General features: G+C 40.8%; 1 protein-coding gene across 1 annotated transcript in view; it reads left to right on the forward strand.

Moving 5' to 3' along the window:
• The window catches only part of r (carbamoyl-phosphate synthetase 2, aspartate transcarbamylase, and dihydroorotase rudimentary), a 126,243-nt gene that overhangs the window by 78,673 nt on the left and 24,344 nt on the right, over positions 1 to 23,226 (forward strand). Inside the window, exons 27-32 of the mRNA XM_080278801.1 lie at positions 6,204 to 6,293; positions 9,225 to 9,245; positions 13,394 to 13,546; positions 19,148 to 19,265; positions 20,178 to 20,308; positions 21,533 to 21,697. Of these exons, the coding sequence (XP_080134927.1) occupies positions 6,204 to 6,293; positions 9,225 to 9,245; positions 13,394 to 13,546; positions 19,148 to 19,265; positions 20,178 to 20,308; positions 21,533 to 21,697 (678 nt within the window). The remainder of the gene's footprint in view (positions 1 to 6,203; positions 6,294 to 9,224; positions 9,246 to 13,393; positions 13,547 to 19,147; positions 19,266 to 20,177; positions 20,309 to 21,532; positions 21,698 to 23,226) is intronic.

Consider the following 23,226-nt stretch of genomic DNA (forward strand, 5'->3'; position numbering starts at 1 on the left):
TTTCCTTGGGGGAAGCAGCCTAGGTATATAGATAGATAGAAAATTGGATGCTGAACGGTGAGAAGATAAGAGGAAGTGCTATGGAAGGGACATAGAACCATGGTACTATGTTACTGTGCCACTGAGTTACGGGAAATAATCTGGAAAAGAACGTACGTCTCCGCCAAGATAAGAAGAACGAAATAGTGCGAGGAATGGTTGAGGGACAGGATGCGGACGGAGGATGCTGAAGAGGGAAGGAAGTAATTGTGAGACGAGGCGGTCAGAGCAAACCAAGGTTTTGAATGGCCTAGTTCCGTCTGGTGGTAAAAAAAAAAATGTAGTGGAAGGAAGGGGAGAGGATAAGGATGGACGATGCTGGAGAGGGATGACACAAGCACAGTCGGCTGGAAGTATATGCGAGGCTGGTCAAAGAAAACCACAACATAATACTGAAGTTGTGGGAGTGGCCTTGGAAAAGGGGAAAGAAAAAAAAAAAAAGAAAACGACTATAGAGAAAGGAAGTGTTAAGGGATTAAGCGAGGATAGACACGAGCGCAACGGACAGGAAAGAAACAATTGTGAAGCGAGTCAGGCAAAGATAGAAAAAAAAAAATGTTCAGTCCGGCTCCGTAACACAAATTAAGGACATGAGAAATTAGGGTCCCGATAACAATCTTATCTTTACTCTTGGAGGTTTATGCTGTGTCGAGCCTTTGTTGCCGCAAGTCCCCTCGTTCCTGCTGTATTCTCATGGCTTAGACGTAGCACCTCATCCGCTGCTATTTGGTTTGCATAATGTATCGTAATATCCCCTTGTATGTTAGTGATGTTAGTCGATATCAGTAAGGTATAGATAACATACGATAGAATAAAGGATGATATGCAGAATAAATGGCTAGAGAATTACTACGAAACCTTCCATGTGATTGAGAATACGGCCCAGCACTACATCCTTAATTAGTTCTTCCTTTCTATTCAGAAACTAGCATTTTCTTTTTCATATTCACATACTATCAGTAAGCAATTGAATACATTCGTCAGCCAATGCATGTGTGTAGCCTAAATTGTTTAATACAGGTTTGTCAAAAATAGCATTTAATAAGTGTATTAGCAGATCATGAATTGTCCTGCTGCCAACATCAAGAAATGAAACTTTTATGTAAAATTCTAGCGTGCAAGGCACTGATGGTGAATATAAATTAATAAATTTTTAGCAAACCTTCATATCTACAGTCAGGAAACTTGTGTATGGGAGTCACCTCACCGGGATACATAGTAGGCCTCCGTCTGTTGCTAATGACCAAGTTTGTGCGATGTAATGGAGAACGGTATCTTTCACTCTAAAATATCACCGAAAGCAAACACTGCGGGACGGTGCGAGCGGGGCACTGGCGTGACTGGGAAAGTTGGAGACGGGCACAGCGGAGGAACAGTGGGTGACGGCACACTGACTAACCCCGCCTCTCTCAGGTGGTGGCGTCTATCTCAGTGTTATCTCTTACCTCACTAAGTTTCTTATCATTTTGATCACTCCTTGATTAGAGTAGGTTACCTGTCGTTTATACAAACATTATGCCCTGAAACTATATGATTATAAACGTTTATCATTTGATGAGTTCGAACATGTATTGGTTGTAAAGACTTGATGCCAGGCCAGTGAAAAAATTATTGGTGACCAAAGGTGGTAAGTTAGCCATCACAATTAAGGCATTCCTTCACTATCGCGACTCAGAATTTTATCAGCATGACGTCACTGGCAGTCAGGATAATGGATCACGCAGAAGCTGGATTAACGAGATAAGTCGTAAATTAAATACAGGTACAACCGGGGTAGATTACTTGATTTTTAACTCCATCCGTGTGGTGACGTAGTTTTTATTACAGTCTTTGCTTCACCGGACGAATTTATATTCCTGGAGAGACAGTGGGATTGGAGGAGTTTGATATTGCATTAATTAATCCCATATACAGTATGACTAGAGATCTTTCCTATATTGCATGGAATCATCAAGGGATAGCCTTATGAAACTTAAACGGTTGAGAAAATCTTGAAGTGTAATATTAAACAACATACAGTAATTGTATAAATTATTTCTTACGTGTCTAGTTACCATACTAGAGCGGTCAGTTGTTACATAAGCTGTTGATTTTGAAGACCTTAGTTATGTAATACCTGTATATATATCTCTGTCCATGTCGCTACTTGAAATAATGGAAACTTCAAAGCGTAAACAACTATCTTGCGAAGGTAAGACAAATTATTCTTACTGCGACCAGTAACACCGGAGACTTTGGTTAATTGACAAGGTTTTATCGCATGTATCAGCTTAGGTTGTACTCATAGTTACAAGGCATCAGTAAGAGGTGAAGTATTTTAAGTTTCTAATGCATTCTTAGGTGAGGTTTAGAAAGTCGAGATGGTGATGATGATTACTTTGATACCGTTGACAGTATCTGCAATATGCGACAGTAATAACATCATAAATCTATATGTAATAAAGATTTCTATGTACACTGGGAGGATGGGGGGGAGGCCGTTTCTAAACTGAATAAAATAGTCTGTTGGTAACAATAATAAAATAGTTGCAATTGTACTGTAAAGGTTAACCCTTCCATTTTTTTTTCTATATTAAGTCTATGGATGCTTATATTTAGCTCAGAGTAGACATTGCTGGGTAAGGATTTTGGATAATTATTGCCTTCAGTAATCCCCTCACTACTAGAGAGCTCTCTTAGATGAATGAAGATATTAGGTACAGTACCAGCAAAAATGGAGTAAAAATCGACCTGGGTTGAAAAGGTTAACTTTTACCTCACCCACCATACTCTACTTCACCCACAATCCCTCCCGTGTACCTTGCCCACCAGACCCCTCATCTGCCTTTCACTACACTTCCCATCTACCTCAGTTACCATGCCTACTATCTACAGCACTCTCCATACCACTACTTCACTCACCATAGCTCTCATCTACATCACTCACAATGCCTCTTTCTCATTTATCATCCCTCTCACTTGTCACTTAAACACCGTCCCTGCCCACCATACGTCACACTTCCGTCACGTACCATACCGTAACTTACGGTGCCATGTTCACTCCTGCCTCACGCACCACACTGTTTTACTCACCATACCTCAGCCTTACCCACCATATATCTAGTTGATCACTCTATTTCTACCTCACTCCATACCTCCTACCTACCACACTCACTATCCCTGCCATCTGTCACACTTAGTATGCCTCCCATCTACTCCCATCTACCCCACTCTCCATATCTCCCATCTACCACACTCACTGTCGCTCCCATCAACCACACTCAGTATACCTCTCATCTACCACACTCACTACCTCCCATCTACCATACTCACTACCTCCCATCTACCACACTTACCATACCTTCCATCTACCACACTCACTTGACCTCTCATCTTCCACACCCACTCTACCTCCCGTATTCCCCACTCACCATATTACGTATCTACCACACTCACCATATTTCCTACCTGCCACACTCACAATATCTCCCATCTACCACACCTGCTTCACATCTTCGTCACACTCCATACCTCAGCTCCATTTATCAGTTTCTTATCTTGATTTTTCATCACGTGTTCACAACTTCACTGGGACATGTAGGCCTCTCGGTACGATAAGTTTTTTTCTTTTCCCATGGTTGCCACTTTTTAATTATTGTCACTAACCTACACCATTATTTACTTTTGAGATGTGCTAGTGAAGGATTTATAAAGTACATCATTAACTCCAGTAATACTCTTGCTTGTCATGTTTTAGTATATACTCTTTCTACATTAACTTGGTCTGAAATTGCCATCTCTCCATCTTGAATTTATAAGTTGTTACAAGAGGTTAACACTAGATTATGATGCCAGGCACAAAGAAGTGCTATGGAAAGAATGTAGTCATAGCAATGTCATTTTGTGCTAATGGGCTATGTAGAATAGGTAATATATATATATATATATATATATATATATATATATATATATATATATATATATATATATATATATATATATATGGGCGAAGTTAGAGTGAAATGTTCATAGTTTAGCCACAGGTCTTCATTTTCGTTTTTTTCTTTTATATTAAGAATCAAAAGTTACATAAATAGCGGAGGCGTCAGTGAAGGATATATTATTCTCGCTTGTCCGAAAATTGTATCCAAGGTGAATATAATCGTTTGGATATAGCAAGATTAATTGATAAGTACGTCATAGGATTAAGTGGATTAACTACACGGCCACTTAGTCGACCACAGCCCACACTCCTCCACCACACCATCCACAGCACACCAGCTTTATTTTTACTGTAGTTTATTCACCTTAACTTGACAGATTTTGGCCCTTTTTGTAGTCTGTAACCTATGGGTCAGTGGGAGACTAAGACAAAACCACCTTTCTCCATCCTTTTCATAATTCTTTTTCGTGACTGGTACCACATTCTGGTTCCCACGCTACAGCTCAGGATTGAAGATTGAAGGATGGCAGTTTTATCTCAAGTTAAAGTGAAGAGAGTATAATCATATTTATCACCTCTCTTCCCTAGTTACACTCAGTCATCAGCTATCTTCGCTCGTCTCATTCATCGCAAGCTTATCCACACACATCTGAACAGTCTCCCTCATCACATAGCATGCTTCAGTACACGTCAATGTCCTTCGTCTTAAGCAGTCCCTCTCATCACTCACACAGCCTGGCCACAGCCTTACACCTGTTTTGTTTGGCTTTTGTTTTTTTTTCTTTAATCACCTGCACAGCCTTCCTTCTCATCCTCGTATTTTCATATTATTACCCCAGCCATAACCTTATACTTGTCCGTTATGTTTAGTAAGTCATTTAAATTAGCTGGCCAGTCTTCATGCACAGCCACTCATTTCCACATCCTCAGCTCAGTCCACAGGCTCAGTTGCAGTTCTTTATTCTCAGCTTTACGTTTTCACAATCATACTTTACCTACAGCCACATACTGTAGCTCCTCGGGCATTACATCTCAGCCCCGCGTCTCCAGCACCATTTGTTATTAAGCAGTAGTACTCGGGAACATCAAGGTGTAGCTAGCTGATGAAAACTCATGGTCAAAATATGCACGGTCTCTTAACTAACAGTGCAGGGTGGGTGAGATCAGGAATCCCTGTTAGCCCCACACTGTACGAAAACCTCGTTTTCAATTTATTCTTGCCATCTCGAGACGATTTTACTCGGTTTAAAATAGACTCCTCCAATTGGAATGGTTAAATATAGTCTTAATGGTCTTTTTTAACCCCTTCACTGCCTTTGCATTCTCCTCCTTTGTCATAACGTCTTGGTATAGCAAGAGTGAATGTTAACAAAAAATATATATATCATCTGATTAACAGGGTCATTTTCGGACATGCTCTGGCGTGCGCCCCGTATTATCTGCCAGACGATGCAGATATGATCGCAGCAAAAATGAAGTGTCAGATAGAGATGCGTGTTTAGGGCATGCTCACCCGAGGAAATTTTAGTGGTTCATCATTTATTTTGTTTGTCTGTTAACCCCGTCAGTCTGGAGACGTTATTGTTACTGTATTCGATCATTTCCGAACAAATGTATTAAGATTTACCAAGCACCATGGTACTGAACGGGTTAATGAAGGCAATATCCTTCCCCCTTAGTTCGAAAGGTCTTTATGCAGCATTGGATAATTTAAAAATAACAAGAACAGAAATTAAAATGACGTCCTCGGGCAGACTAGGCCAAGAGGTTCTTCTCATCACTAGTTTTGTTTGTCTTGTGATGTTCTATTTATGAATTTATAACCAGACTCCTTTGTCACGTAAGAGGTGGCCGCAAACAAATCGCCTCCATGTGTCCCTGTCTCCTGCCATTTCGCCACCCTCCCCTCAACTTACACCCTTCTCTCTCATATACCTCACTACTTCATCCCTCCAGTATGAATATTCCCGGTGAGGTATATCAGGAACTTTATTTGTAGGTTGAGAATTTGTTAGCCAAGACTTCATCAGGACTTCTATTTATAAATGTTCCCGGGGAGGTAGATCAGTAATTATACCACTTGTTCATACCCAGCATTGTACTGACTTTCTCCACTCCCCATCTGTCTCTCTTGTACAGGTGGAACTTATTTGGGAACGTTCCTGGTGAAGTAAATCAGTAATTTTAGCACTTATACCCAACAATTACTTCCTCACTTCCCTTCTCTCTCTCCGTCCTGCAGGTGGAGCCAGTGGAGTGGGCCTATGAAAACTTCGGAGAGACTGCTACCAAGGGCCAACTGTCCTCCATGGCAGATTACTTGGCTAGGAAGGTGAGTTTCAGGAGTCAGGGCTTCTAATTCATTTGTTTTGGCTGCTAACCTAATCCAAAGGTTATCATAGATTTGAACCCCCTGGCAACCAGAGTTTCCCTCAGCTAATATATACATACATACAGTGTATATATATATATATATATATATATATATATATATATATATATATATATATATATATATATATATATATATATATATATATATATATAGTAGTTCGTAATTGTACTTAAATGTAGTAGTTGGTAGTTGGTTAGTAATATTAGTAGCAGTAGTAGTCTCTGCAACCCCAGGCTCTTACGAACGTGAACCCAGTGGCCTGCAGGCTGAATTACCCTCTTTCTACAGTCCACCATCCCCCTCTCGGGGAATAAGAAGGTACTGAGGGATGTTTGTATAACTGGCAGCTCCACCTCACGGTCATATCGGTGTCACCACTTAAGACATCCCTCTCCGGTTTAAAATAATTTGTTGCTAGAAGGTAAAGAACTGACGGTGAAGCTAGCAGTAATTCTCAAATATTTGTAGATAATTAAATGTGTACAAGTCTGTGTGGTGGACGAATGTTTTATTTTTGCATAAGTATTAGCAAGATAAAAACTAACAGTGTTTACGTAATGGGTAATGGAATGAGACCAGAACGAACCTGATGTACCCATTAACCCATTCAATACAGTGATGTTCTTGTAGTAAATTTTTGTTGCCAATGGATGATTTTATTCAGGTTAGGAGAGTCTCTACTAAGGAACAAATTATTGAAGGCGCTGTCTAATCCCATTAATTCGAGAAGTCTGTCCTAAGGTGAATAAAATCGTCTGGAGATAACAAGAGTAAGCTAGTGAAAATAATAATCAGATTGAGATGTCAAGTAGAGCCAATATTGAATCGTTTGGGCATTTTAACCTCCTCAGTCCAGTTATGTACTTTAAATTATTTGCTAGCTTTTTTCACACATATTCAACTTTAGGAGTGCCTTTTTTGCTTTAAATAATTAAACATATTCATGGTTAACCCCTTCACTACTAGGAGACTAGGGTATGCGGTCGGAGCACGTATCCTGCTCAGGGAGGATAGACGCCCCTGCCCTGGATAGTCCTGGGTTACCATTGAACAGGGTGTAGCAGCCTTTAGCATGCCAAAAGATAGTAGGTGATGGTTACCATTATCCCAGGAGGTACTATTATGGGAATGACATTGGGCCAAGGCCTGATAGCTGGCCTTACAGAACACTCCCATGCGGGAAACTCAAACCACATTTACCTAGTAATCAAAGTCTCGGTCGAGACTGCTACTCTTACATAATGTCTTATACACAGCTCATCTTCTTGGGGTTTATGCCTCCTCCATTTTCTCTGCATCTCGCATCGTAGAAGGATCCTGTTTCGACCATGGCGAGGGGCTGTCTGCCACAGAAAGGTGGCTGCTTGCTTGTGGTCGATGGGTCTGCTCGACCAGACAAACCAAGGTATAGAGCAACAAGACAACAACAACAGCTGCTCGGGGGCTCTTGGTAAAGCCGCCAACAAGAATAATAATACGTCGTTGGATTGAAGTGTTCAAGGTTTATGGTGTGTGTGAATAGGAGAAAAGATGTTGTGGTAGCTGGTGTGTAGTGAAGAGGATGCTGCTGCTCGACCATCACCACCACCACCAGATGATTTTTATTCGTTTTGTGAAGCTATAATGACGGGGGTTAATTAAGGCACCATCCAATCTCTCCTGTTTAAAACTTGTCTTCTAAACTGCATAAAATCGTCTGGTGATAAAAAACAATAAAATATATAAGACGTCACTGTATTGAAGGGTAGGTGTCATTTACTTATGGGATTTATGCCGTATCAGCATTAGAGCAAGTGTATGGTAAATGTGGATCCAGGGTGGCTTGGTGGTGGCCTGTACATGTCTTAGCTGCATGTGCCCCGAGTATGAGATTAGGAAATTGAACCATGGCTCAAAATTGAAGTGGGTGAAGGTAGCCGGGCATTTTATAGGCATGGTTATGTTCTCACCCTGCCGGTTCATAACGATGACTTTTAGACTCAAAACATAGCCATTACAACACTCGAACTTTGACACGCACTTCCTTCACCACAGACACACCCTCCCAGTTCATACGTGATCAGCATGGGAAAGGGCTGGTTGTTACTCTCCCTCCAGAGAAAATGTCCAGCTATGCAGTGAACCTCATAAATATTGGGTACAGATTAAATAAGAAGGATCACTCGGACTTCAACACCCGAGCCCAATAGCTGGTCAGAGGACCGAACGTTTTATTATGTCATATGAAGTTGGCCTTGAATTGATTGTTTTTAAAAATCTAGTGATTCATTCCTGCCTGACCCTTAACCCTTCAGCCAAGCTTGGTGAAAATCAGATCAAAACTGAGTTGGCCCTCCAGGATTTCATTCTTTCCTGACCCTCAACCCTTTAACTAAGTTTGGTAAAAATCATATCAAATCTGTGTTGGCCTTGCAGTAATTCATTTTTGTCTGACCCTCAACTCTTTACCCAAGTATGTACAAAATCGGATCAGAACTGAGTTGGCCTGCCCTGTGACCTTGATCTTTAACGTGTTCTTAAAATTGAACCTCATCATCCTTAAGTGACCCTCAACGCTTCTGCTAAGTTTGGTTCTAATAAAACAAAAACGAGCTCTATTATTAACACACACACACACACACACACACACACACACACACACACACACACACACACACACACACACACACACACACACACACACACACACACACACACACACACACACACACACACACACACACACACACACACACACACACACACACACAGTACCTCGCTTACACTTCCAGGACGAACGGATGTAAAGAAATGGGTACATCATTTTTAGCAAGCCAAGCTTGCTGGTATTAATGGAAATCTCTCTCTCCTCACACGCTCACTCTACAGGGACTCATCTACAGCATCAAGGTATTTTTGGTCGTTTAATTTCTCATCACATGCATCTCGGGAGCGCTCTGTATACGTGATGTAACACTTTCATCCCCTTGAATCCGGTGACATTTTATTTTTTATTTTTTTCTGTGCTTTTTTCACATCCAGACAGTTTGATTCAACTAGGGTTTCATTTTTTGGTTAGGGGTTAATTACGGTTAAGTCATTTCTAGGATGGGGAAAATAGTTTGGAAATAAGAAGGAAATAATAGGTCACCGAACTGAAAAGGTTGTCTACGATCCTCCTGCTGCCATTGCTGTTTATGTATTTGTATTGACATCATTAAGTCACCGGATTGAAGGGATTAATTACTAACCTGTTGCCCCTAGTGCTATTTAAGTAGGTAGAATATATCAGTATTCATTACCGTCTTGTTGCAGTAGATACCGTATAAGTAATTATAATTTAAACACCGTCCATTTGCACGCGATGCCATATAAATAATTATATTGGGATTACTTTCGTATTTCGGTCATTGCTGTATAAATATTGATAATGGCCGTCTTGTTCGTATCAGTGTCATGTAAGTAATTATAATTAAAGTACCGTCCTGTTTTTGTCTGTGTTATATAAATAATTTATAACAATTTCCGTCTTGTTCGTGTGAGTGTTACATAAATAATAACCATCGTGTGGCTCGATTCCACAGTGTCGTGATTTGTCCAAATGGAAAGTTATACCCATATATGGATTATTATTATTATTATTATTTTTTTAAGAGTAGGGCACAGTTTTTGGCCCGAATGATGAAGGTCCGCTTCGGGCCGATTTTGTTCTCTTCTCATGAAAGGTATTTTTAAATGTGGGTATAACACTTCCACTATAGCCTAACTGCTGTCTGGTTGCTACCGTTGCTATATAAATAAATGTCTTTAATGCTCTCTTGTTCCTGTTAGTACGTGTGGAGACCATATTGTATTTGCTCAGTTGCTTTTCGTGCTCTTTCTTTATATCACTTTTCATTTTAGTGCCATTCCTTCATTTCTTCACCAGTTCTCCTTAATTTTGTACAGCTATTCCTTGGGCAGATTACCCTGGGCGCCTTTCTCATTTTTTTATATAGGTCTTTTAAAGGGTTTTATGATACTAAGGTCAGATCATACAGACATATATACTTAGTGACATGCGGCAAAAGGAATCCGTGGAGGTTACCACCTTTTGCGAGGAGGTATGTGAAATATTATTACTTTGAATGCACCCCTCCCCTCTTTTTTGGGGGAAGGGGGGGTGAGAAGGGGGAGACCGTCTTGCATCCTTTTGGGAATGTTGGCAATCTTTATTCAGTTAGGACATCTACATTGGGGCTGGGATGGAACATATTCTTACACAGTTTGTATGATTGTGTAGTGTGGAATAAAAATTGGAAGAACATCCTGTTCAAGAGGGCCGTGTTCTGTGCAAGCATGTTTCATTGCCAGACATTATGTAGGTGTAAAGGAGAAATGGAATGCTTGGAATGTGAACCAGTAAGACGGGGTGTTCCATGTCTAGTTTGTATTTCGATTTATACAGTGGGACGATATGCGTCAGATTAAGTTATGATTCCAGCCTTGGGGCGTGCTCATACATATGTACTTTGTTTTAAAATACGTTTTTTAGCGGTAACAATTCGTTAGTTTGGTGTTCTTAGGGTCAGTGCTCTTTTTACGCTTCTCACTGGTAATGGGTCTTTTGAAGTAATTACTGGCTGTCCTCATTAGAAATTTTCAGTATGTACCAAAATATAATTTTTTCATTCACTAGATGCTAGAAGTAAAATTGCCATATGTTCATCCTGAATGCTGAGTTGTAGCAATATAATAACACCAAAATTTGATGCTAGTCACGAATAAGTGCTGTGCGATGGATAGAGCTGAGTAGCATTGTCTTTTTCTACCAATGACCTGCGAGATATTAGCTGCAAAGGGGACGAAAATCGTGACCAAGTAAATAGAATATAGCACAGATTCTTCCAAGGCTGATTAAAATCGTATGATGACTGACGAATTAAAATAAGAAAAATACGTTATCAGAATGATGGGGGTTGTTAGTCCTCTATATTATTATTATTATTTTTTTAATATATGAATTTGCCTTGATAGGGGAATTGAAAGCACGTATGGAATATTAAAGGTGGGCAACGTAAATTGCAGTTAGTCATACGTTATGCTCACTGGTTATCTACAGTGATGGTAAATAACTGATGAATTGCCTTTATCATCGCACAGTCAGTTCTACGTGGCTGCATGACCGTACATACGTTAGACATGTTTGATATGCCCTAAACTCTCATTTATATCTTTCATTTGACGCTCACTTTATGGGATCTGTTCGTGCCCGCAGTCTTCTTGCTGTTGCTCTTATTTTCCTTGAAAACATTTGTTTAAACCACCACCACTCCCTAACGATTCAGCCTACAGCCTCCATATTAGCATGGTCCCTGTCCCCACCACCGTTCCATACCGGTCCAGACCGCCCACCCTTGTCTGCCCTCTCAGCCATTTTTTCCCCTTGTCTCCCCCTCCCCATTTAATTTATGAGAGAAACGTAATTTTAACTATCCCACCGTGGAAATCACCCATCGCAGTGCCCGTCTTAACAGGGTGTGCTCGTTCTGCATAGGCCCACCTCTTTCCCAGCTCCGCCAACCCTACTTACAGCTTTCTGTCCACCCTACCTGTTTCTCCCATACCTTTGAGTTACTGTTTTCACTTGACTGGCTGACTTACCACATTCACAGTAGGGCCCTTCACTGCTTGGGTGCTGTCTTAAACTGAATACTGTTTAATCATCTGGTAACAGCAAAAATAAAGTTTACAAGAGAAGTGGTAAAGATGCCGGTTAGTAACTGTCATTTTCTTTATGCACCTATGCTGAACATTAGCTGGGCATCTTATATCAGCTCATTTACCGTTTCCCTCCCTCTTCAAATCCCTAATTTATGGTTCAAAGCGATCCTTACTGCATATGCTTCACGATATTTTGTACGCTTTCCATGTCAGATATGCTGTTGCATACTTTATGTGTCAGTTGTGTGCATTTTATTTTATTCAGAGTATTTTTACATGTTATTTCAGTATATATATGTTTTCTTGCGAGAGAAACGTGCCTACCATGACATATTTTTCATCCCTCCCTCTCCTTTTCTGTATGTTAGTTTATTGTTTGTTAGTTTGCCTGATGACCCAAAACAGTGTGTGTGTGTTGGGGGGGGGGGTAAGTAATGCTGCCGTAAGCCGTCTGTCGTAATCCGCTTCACACACTTCTGTTGTAAATTTCTTACGGTTGAAAATTGGAGCGCGTGATAATGCTCAGCTGTCTACCGTATCTTATGTTTGTACTTGTTCTTATCATGTCGCGTTTGGTGTGGGAATATACAAGGCTTAGTTATTCAGATTGGCCTTAGAGATTTCGTAGCACATTTCCTTGAGCGATAAATTCTGCACATTGCACCTCGGTATCCTCTTGTATATTTGTGATGTATACTGTGTCAGTGTTAAAGCTGTTTTGCTAACAGAAGAAATGGTAAGATGTAATATTCAAAATAAATCGCCGCAGAAGAGGTGCTGCGTGGTCTCCTGTGCCACCTAGAATACAGCCGGAAATTAGGATGTGATTTTTTTTCTTTTTCAGCTAACCTCTGTGTGTTATGTTATTGTGTTTAGAATTTTGTCTTTGTGATGTGCCTGTTGTCTTCCCCATCTCTCTCTCTCTCTCTCTCTCTCTCTCTCTCTCTCTCTCTCTCTCTCTCTCTCTCAGGTATCCTGTATACATTTAGTGTTTGGTGTGGATAGAAGTTCAACTTCGTGATGTTTCCAAGCTGATCTCTGTTTATTTGTTATGGACTGGAATTCGACTGTGTTCCCTCTCCCATCCAACTCCTGTTTGATACTTGTATTTCTGTGTACTAGTTGGACTTTTTATGTGTTCGTTGTATGTCGAAATTCGGTTTTGTGGTTATGCTTTAAACTCTCCCATCTAACTTGTACACATAATTAATGTTTGTTCGACCTTTAATGTTTTGTTACGGTTTAGAATTCAACTTTTCAAGCTGTAAATTTTCCCAGCTAACCTCTTTATATTTTCTGATTAACCCATTAACCCTCCCGTCTGACCACTTTATTTTCATGCTTACTTGTGGTAGGAGTTCGACCTTGTCATCAATCTGCCCATGCGTGGTGGCGGTGCTCGGCGTGTGTCCTCGTTCATGACCCAGGGTTACCGAACCAGGCGCATGGCTGTCGATTTTTCCGTCCCTCTGGTCACCGATGTCAAATGCGCCAAACTGCTGGTCGAGGTGAGTCATATTTTTTTTGTCTTTCTCTCTTTATATATATATATATATATATATATATATATATATATATATATATATATATATATATATATATATATATATATTGCGTGAGTAGTTTGTTTGAATTAATTACAGTATAAACATTAAATGAAGGTGTTTAATAAGATGTAATGCAGATAAATTGTTAGGGAAGATGACAGAAATTCTCTTAGCCATTAAACGATACCTACCTTTGAGGATCAGGTGTGAGGTAAGTTAGATACCCGTGCTAAATATTTTTCGTTGTGTCTCATTGTTAACTATCAGTTTTTTTTTTTTTTTTCTAGGGGGAGTACATTCTCTCTCTCTCTCTCTCTCTCTCTCTCTCTCTCTCTCCCCCTCCCTCTCTCTTTTGTCTCCCCTGAGCTAAATAAAACCGGCTGGATATAACACAGAAACAATAAGTACAGATCATAGCAGTAAGTTGCAACCCCAGACACATCTGAATATAAACCCAGTGGTGTGCAGACTGAAGTTACCCTTTCGCAACTTACCATCCTCTCTTAGTGGGGTGGGGACGGAGGTGACTGACGTTTATATAACCCGGCAGTGCATCAGCTCGGTTATATGGGTACCACCGCATGAAGGCGTCCCTCTTCAGCACCAGTACTCCTTGTGAATAGGCTGATCGTTTTCAGTCCGTTTTTTTTTTTTTTTTTTTTTTTTTTTTTTTTTTGTCAGATCTTTGTTTACAGTTATAGGAGAGCGCTGTAGTAGTGAAAGGAGTTCATGTTGGCTATTATGTAACCCTTCCAGATACATAAGTCTCCCCATAGTTAAAGATAATCGGCTGGTGCTAGAAAGAATATGGTTGGGAATACGTCATTGGAGTAAGGGGATTTTAAATAAAAGGATATATCATTGGAGGGAAGTTTTTTTTAATCTGTAAGCATTAAGCAGGAAAATTATGCAAATGTCAACGAGGTGAAGGGTTTTTATATTAATTTATTTACTTATTCATTTTTTGCACAGGTGTTCTGTATTGGGAATATTATGAAACACACCTCATTACAGCGTTTTTTTTTATTTTTTTTTTTTCTGGCGACCTGCATTACCGGTATCAGGTGTAATCTATTCTTAGTTGACACGAGACCCCCACATGTTACTATGGGAATTAATGTAGGGCTGTATTTAGCAGGGAACTTAAAGATTTTTTTAAATGTTGGATGGGAGAGAGACATAGGTTAGAGGTCGAATTCTTTATTTCCTCAAACGTTTCGGACTACACAGAACCTGTCTTCAACGTTCTGTGTAACCCGAAACGCTACAAAAAATAGAAAATTCAAACTCTAATCTGCGTCTTTCTCCCACCCAACATTTCCACTTGGAGCAATGGAACATCTACTTGAGGATTTTCACGAATTTCATGATAGACAAATCTACATGGCAGTTTGATGATTTCAGACATCATTTTGTTTGTCTGTATACTCTAGTTTGGTTGTGAAATTTATAGCAGCTGTATAAGTGAAGACAAAAATAAAAACAGACAGTCCTATTATTAACATAAACCTAAGAAATTTTGTGAATATGTCTCTTGGCTCACTTCCTGCCTGTCACTTAACTAATCTCCCAGAATGCATTACGTAACATCGAATTTCTCCTGATTAGTCTGAAGATCCGTATAGGTGGTACAGGAGGCTTCGTTCCACTCTTCCATAGTGATTTATTTGGTGTATTAAACCATAAAATTCGCTTGTATGTTGGTCATAATTATTGTCTTCATATGGACATACTTCGCATCAGTAACATAAACGGGGCTACTGAAGTGTAATGCGCTGAATAAATCGCTAAGGGAGTAATGTTAAGAAATATCCAGAGCCACTTAGAGTAAGACCATGAGATTTATAGCTAAAAGAATAACATCGAGCAATATAGATATATAATTTTTTGTCTCAGAAATTAAACCTTTGCTGCCGAGGATGCAGTTTTTTATGTAATCTTGCTCTCCCGGCGATATTATTCAGCTTACAGACGTTTTGAAATTCATAGTTTTATTCACTCCCAGGGGACTCTCTTGTGCTTAGTAAAGTTATCTGACAGCGGCAGCAATAAACCAGATTTCCCCTTTACACCTCTCATCTACACCTCCCCTCTGCACCTCCCCTCTTCACCACTCCTTTACATCTCTCCTATATATCTTCCATCAAAAGCTTCACTTTACACTTCCCCTCTATACTTCCCCTCTGTATCATCCCCCTATACCTCCCATCAGTCGGCACATCCCATCAACACCCATCTACATCTCCCTTCTACACCTCCCCTCTATACTTCCCCTCCATACTTCCCCTCTACACTTTCCCTCTGCACCTCCCCTCTACACCTCCCCTCTACACCTGCCCTCTATACTGCCCCTCTACACCTCCCATCAACACCTCACACTTTAAGCCTAAATTACAATCTCTCCATCTTGAACGCTTAGTAGCGGCAAGAAGTTAACTTTAAAATATGGCTCTAGTCACGAAAAAGTGCCATGGAAAGAATGCAGGGCCGTAGTACAGCATTGTCGTATTCCTACATGGGACAACGGGACATATATTTCTCAAAGACTAAATTCGCGCCAAGTAAACTAAACAAACAATAGCATATCATTGTAGTGAAGGTGTTGTTAGAGATCTTAGTAAACTCATCAGCAGCAGTCATATATGGTTTGGAGTCTCACTTAACCCTTTTTCAGTGACGTATTCTTGACTTTATTCTTAATGTATTTAGACGATTTTATACAGATTAAAGGGAGGAATTAAGGTGTGAGGAAATTAGCTCCACAACTCATAATGTATTTTTCATTCTGTTCTTCCTGCTCAGACGATTTTGTTTAGTTGAGGGGTGTTCTAAACTGGAGTGATTAGTCTAAACCTGAAACAGCGCGTAGTAGTAGTAGTAGTAGTAGTAGTTAGTAGTAGTAGTAGTAGTAGTAGTAGTTGTTGTTGTTGTTGTTGTTGTTGACCCAAGTTTATCTGAAATATGAACCCAGTGGACTGTAGGCTGTAGTTTCTCTTCTTAGGTAGCCCACCATCTTCCTTCAGGCGAATCGGGAAGGGACTGAAGGTTGTTTGTATAACCAGGCAGCTCCACCACCCAGCCATATCGGTGCTACCATGTGAAGGCATCCGTCTCCAGTTAGGTGAAAGAAAAAACGACCTCCTTGATATGACTGACGCATTCCATAACTGTTCTAGGTTTTATCAGTGCATTATCTGTTATTTTGCTTTTTAGCTTTAGAGGAGTTTTATTGGTGCTGACGGGCGATATCTCCTTGCGCCACGAAGCGAGTCTTTGTAGTGTGAGCACGTGATAGCGGCGTGGCGCTGTAAATGAATGTCAGTCCAAACGCGGATGCCAATTTTGTGATAAGATTTGTTTGTGAGCCTTGAGCTTATCCCTGGCAGATAGAGTAATACGCTGGGTTAACTCCGTGCCAGGTCGTGCTCTGAACTAGCGTGGAAGTTTGGTAAAATGTGGGTAGCAACGCCCTCACTACCATGGCTTCTGGTTAGAATAGGTGGGAGGGAAAAAACAGGAAAGAGCATAAGATGTTTTCTGTTTTTCCTCCCACCCATTCTAATCAGTTTGTCCGTATGAACCTGTTATGTTATGACGTCTTTTGTTTAACATTTTCAGCCAGATTTTTCTTTTCCGTTTGCTTCTAGTCATCACCTGATGACTATATTTTGCGATGCCGAAAGCCTAGTTATCGTAATCGAAGCTATATATATATATATATATATATATATGTGCGTGTGTGTGTGTGTGTGTGTGTGTATGTGTGTGTGTAACTAAATACATCAGGGCCCGATTCGATTTTCATCAAAACTGACACTTTTACTGTGAGGGGGGGGGGGCGGGAAGGGGTGCGGGAGAAGTGATTCGATTTCGGTGCAAATTTGACTAAAGTCGGGGTCAGAAGTCATGGGTTAGGTTTATAGATTAAGGCCCGGCTTTGTCTCAAGAGCACCTAATCCGATTGGGATCAGAATTTGCACATACAGTGTGTATGGGAGATTTTTTTTTTTCTTTTTTTTATAGATCATTCTAAAGTCAGGGTCATGGGCAAAGATCAATGTTCGTACACAGCGTTGCTATGCCTTCTGAACCCTCTCTTTAGCCAGTCTAGGAGACATATAAAGAACAGGAGGGGTTAGATATAGCCTTCAGTTATTCCTTATTTTCTGGAGTGTTGTTCTGATCGTCGAATGATAGCAAGACTTAAAGTTATTTCCACTTGTGGAAGTGGGTAATATATTTTTTCCCCCAAGTGTGAAAACATTACTGAATACCACGTATAATGTGAGACGTACTTCATATACCTTCTCCATACCTTATCAGGACCTCTGCCTCCACCTCTTACCTTCACATCATACGTTTAGTCCTCCCTCCCCCTCCTCCCTCCACACTTTGCATCCATCCTTCCCTCCACTTCTCCACTCCACACTTTGCTTTCATCCTTCCCTCCATCTCTTCCTTCCACATCCTACATCCAAACCTCCCTCCACCTCTTCCTTCCATGCTTGCTTGGTCCCTCCCTCCACCTCTTCCCTCCACAGTACTTCCAGCCCTCCCTCTACCTCTTCCCTCCATGCCTTGCTTGGTTCCTACCCCCACCTCCTCCCTCCATGCCCTGCTTGGTTCCTCTCTCCATCTCATCCTTCCATTCCTTGCACGGTCCCTCCCTCCACACCATGCTTTCATCCCTCTGTCCACCTCATTCCATCACACCTTCCCTCCACCCCTCCCTTCATCTCTCCCTTCCACCCTTCTCCTCCATCCCTCCCTTCACCCCTCCCTCCCATCCTTCTCTTCTTCCCTCCCTCCCATCCTTCCCTTCACCCCTCCCTCCCACCCCTCCCTTCACCCCTCCCTCCCACCCCTCCCTCTGCAACTCTCCACCACTCCTCCCCATCCCTCCCTCCACCCATCCCCTCCATCCTACCTCTCCATCCCTCCCCCCATCCTACCTCTCCACCCCTCCTCCCATCCTATCTCTCCACTCCTCCTCCCATCCTATCTTTCCACTCTTCCCTCCATCCTACCTTTCCACCCTCCATCCATCCTACCTCTCCATCCTTCCCCTATACTCCTCCCCACCATCCCTCCTCTCCATCCTTCCCCTATACTCCTCCCCAACATCCCTTCTCTCCACCCTTCCCATCAATTTGTCGCCTCCTCTCCCTCCATCCCTCATATCCACCCTTCCCATCCATTTTTCCTCTCCCTTCCCTCCATCCCTCCTCTCCACCCCTTCTTGTTATATACAAGCAATCTTTGCTTTACGTAAGGCATGTGTTTTAAAATAACATAAGCATATAACTATTACTATGACTTGGGGAAACTGACAAATCAGGCTAACAGGGAACAGTGATACTTTAGTAGGGGCTGACAGGGGAGGTGGCGCAGGACCAAACTGTGTGTTGAAAATTGGTCAAGCATATCGACCCTTTATAGAAATGCGAAGAGGGGAGATAAAGATACTCTGTTAGGCAGTTCTTTCTTTGCTTTACCAGTGTCTTAGCAGCATAAAGAAACATCAGATAGACAACATATAACACAGCCTTACTGTATCCTTAGGCACTTCGGCTGATCGGTGGTGCACCAGACCTGAAGACACACGTGGACTGTGTAACCTCACGCAGGATCCTCAAGCTACCGGGACTCATTGATGTTCATGTGCATGTCAGGGAACCAGGCAAGTTGTCTATGCTACAGCTTTTTTTGCCACAATATTCTCTTACCTTGTGATCTTTTGCTGCTAGATTGTTGTGGCCATAACCCAAATGGACGTGAAAAGGAGGGGAGAGAAGGGTTAATAACATGGTGAGTTCTCCATGTTACTTTGCACTTGGCTGGAATGATAAGTTTTGTTACAAAGCCTCAGTGACTTAAGACTGAGTTTCTCACACATATCTCTGCCTTGCCTTTCACATTTACGTGAGAAAATTCCTGTCTTGTCTCTCCGGTATGGGAATTGAGCATGTGCTCTCTGGGGGTTTGGGTGGTCTAGCAGCTTTGAGTGCCACCTCAGACCCTGGAAAAGTTCTTACTGGAATCACATGACTGAAAGGGAGGGATGAAGGAAGTATGTCATTGCATAGCTAGGGGCATACTATTTCTCCTATACAGTATGTAAGTACCGGTAGTATAAGTGCCAAAGTTCACAGTGTCAGAATTGCCTCTTCTCATGTTCTCTTTGAAGTCCAACAATTACAGTAGGTTTGAGAGATGTATAGAAAATCCCAGGCCTAGTAGATAGTTACCAGCTTAAGTGTCTTCCCAGGATGGGTACATAGTTTAAGAACTCTCCATTCTGTATGGAATTTTATGCACAGTGGAGTTTTGGTTCACCCATTTTTCTAGCTGTTGAATTGTTTGAAATGTTCTTTCTAACCCATTATTGCTTTGTGGTGGTTGTAAGACACAAGCAAGCCTCTTTGGGATGCATCAATCATATCTTTACCAAAGTGTGCTTTGGCAGGTCAGAGTACAGTACAAGTATTTGCCATTGGAATCCTATTTTCTTATTACAGTATTATAATCCCTCAGAATGCTATGCTGTCTTTCAGCAAATATACTAGTGTTTACATGGATGTATTTTCTACAGGAGCAACCCACAAAGAGGACTGGGCATCATGCAGTGCTGCAGCATTGGCTGGTGGGGTGACGCTTATATGCGCCATGCCCAATACGCAACCACCTGTGACTGACCTCGACTCACTCACTCTGACAAAGGAGGTAGAATGAGGGACATTACAGTATCATTTATCTGCTACCATTTACCTGTTATTTTTTTTTTTCATACACTGGGAGAGTTGCATGGTTTTTAAAGCTCACTTGACTATATTTTTTTGTATCATTGCTAATTTTGTGCTTTTGTCCATTCATTCTTCAGAGTTTAGCCAGCTTAGTGAGAAGGTATGTAACGAAGCAAAACCAGCAAAGTGTGACTTAACTTTCTAAGATCAGCATGTTTTCATTCACTTAGGCATAGACAAAGTGCACAGAATCTCATATTCATCAGTAGAACAAGAGCTGATGTGAATGAGTAGCAAGACACGTTAGTACACCATCCTTTTGTTTGATTAATTTGAGGTAAGAAGTCATAATTTTTTGCTTTTGATTTTTGAGTTTGTCAGTGAACCATAACTTTTGAAATTTAATAATGATTTTTCTTATTACTGTTAGTTTCAAGGAACCTCTTGTCATTTAAAGTTGACAGTTAAATATCTGCATCAGAGGAGCTTATATCAACATTTAATCCTTTTTATTGACTAAAAAGCACTCAGTTCATGTCAGTTTCATGAACTTTTATTTACCTTTTTTGTTTGCTGTTAATGTAAGATTAAACAGTCTTAACCACCGTATATCAAGACAGGATAATTAGTGCATTGTGATCATTATGACAGAGATTCAAAGTACTTTTTAAAGTTTTGCATTGCTCTGTATACAGTACAGTAGAGACCAGAACATACATATATCAGGTAGTGACTCCAAATACAAGCACCTCTATTACAGTTACATAGTCATGGAAGAAACTTAGAAGTGCAGGAACTGATTCTGTGGAATACAGTAGTCTAAATTTAGAGGTACAGTACCATTAATCGTATCAGCAGTGGATCTTTTTTTTTGGGGGGGGGGGGGAAGAGGACATCGTGCTGATATATACAGGATCAGATTTCATTACAGTATATACAGTGCAATGCTGTTTTATCTCTATGAGAGGGAGAAACCACTGTTACTAATAGCCATTTCATTACTTTGTACAATACTGTACTTTATTATTTTTTTCATTTATTAATTTATTTTTTTGAGGGGCCTCTTCCCAGGCACCCTTCCCCCCAGTCCATCGCTGAATCATAGCCACTATTCCTTGTGAAGTAGTTGCCCCCAAATAAGAGTTAAATATTTGTGAAGCCATAAGGGGTAAAACTGTGATAAAGAACGTGATGTACTTGTCAGCTGGCCAGCCGTGGTTCCCGATGTGATTATGCAGTGTTCGTTGGGGCATCAGTCACCAACCATACGTCTCTTGCTGACCTGGCTCCTCGGGCTGCTGCGCTGAAGATGTACCTTAATGAGACCTTCACTACTTTGAAGCTGGATGATACCACTCTCTGGCTGAAGGTAAGCGGGCCAGGCAAGGGTAGGAAAGGGGAAGGCATAACGCTGTACAGTACTGCAATGGCCAGAAGTGTGCCAACAGTTCCCTGACGGCATTGTGTCCTGCATCCCTTATTTCCCACTCCTTCCCAGTGTCTCTTCTGTTATGTACTGTATTTCATATACTGTAATTATAAAAATCTAGTCATTTAACACCTTCCATCATTATAGTTGGCAGGGATGTGTCGGGGAGCTTATGAACATGAGAATTCATAACATTTTAGGAAAGAGGTAGACTGTGGGACAGAGAAGAGGATATTTAGGTGGTCAGGGTGGAGAAGGGGATGGCTAGTAATAATTTTTTGTATTATTATTATTATTAATTGAGCAGGTTCAGGGGGGAGGAATAATTTTTTTATTCTCAGTAACTGCCAACCCTCACTGTTGATCCAGCTTGCTACCAGTGAATATCTTGTGCATCAGCCAATTAGGATACTTTTGGATGAAAGTGTAGTATTGATCATTCATTGTTACTGAGGCACTAATTATGGGATTTTTATTAATGTTTTTAGCAGTAGGGAACAAGTTCTACTGTATTTGCTTCCAAACAGATATTTTGGTGTTGTATTGAGGTAGACTAGTAATGTTTGTTGGTATTTTATTAGTGTGGTGATAATGCAGTTTTTTGCCTCCATTATTCTGTTATTCTGATGTAAAGTACAATATTGCTTTTCCAAGTGTAGAGAAAGTGGTTCAGTGTACTGATTTTGGTATGTACAATAAAAAAAGGACAACAGTGTAACAAAGTTGGTCAGCAGAAATGCCCAGAACTTCTTGATACTGTATTTGATTAGTATTTATAAATTCCTCCACCTAATATGTGGTATTCCTGGGACATAACTGGACATGAACTCAATGGACTGTAAATAATGGAGAAGGGCACATTTTTGTAATGGCAGTCATATAACCAAGTGACTTAGCTGCTTGGTTATACAAGCATTCCTCAGGTCCCATCCTATCCCCTGAAAGGAGGATGGTGGACTGCAGGAGAAGGACAACTTCAACCAGCACTCACTGAGTTCATATCCAGATGAGCATGGGGCCACAGCAACAACAACAACATTTACTCAGTTTTTTAAATCTGTTGGGCTGAAGAGGCTAATCCTTTGAGATGTAATGGTAGCTCAGTGAATTTGTCTGACATTAGGTAGATCAAAGTATAAAATGTGTTTCTGTGCCGAAGGGGTTGTTGAGATTGTTTCTTACTCCTACATCCCTGGGATATTTTATCTTAGCTGGAGAAATTTATCTGGCATTATCAAGAATGTAGTTTTAAAAATGCATTACAAAATGAAGAGGTTTGTGGTGCTGAAACATGTTTGGATAGTATAGCCAGTATGATGAACCTAAATAGGCCAGAGGTTTGTATGTTTGTATGTATGTGTGTATGTATACAGTACTATATCTATACTTTGTTTTTTCAACTGGCTTGAACTTTGTGGGAATACACATGTAGTTCATTTCATCTTGTATTCTGTTTATAGCACTTACTC

The sequence above is a fragment of the Coenobita brevimanus genome, chromosome 75, assembly GCF_032717465.1.
Source record: "Coenobita brevimanus isolate Jiangsu-jjx chromosome 75, ASM3271746v2, whole genome shotgun sequence".
In the NCBI taxonomy this organism is placed as follows: domain Eukaryota; kingdom Metazoa; phylum Arthropoda; class Malacostraca; order Decapoda; family Coenobitidae; genus Coenobita; species Coenobita brevimanus.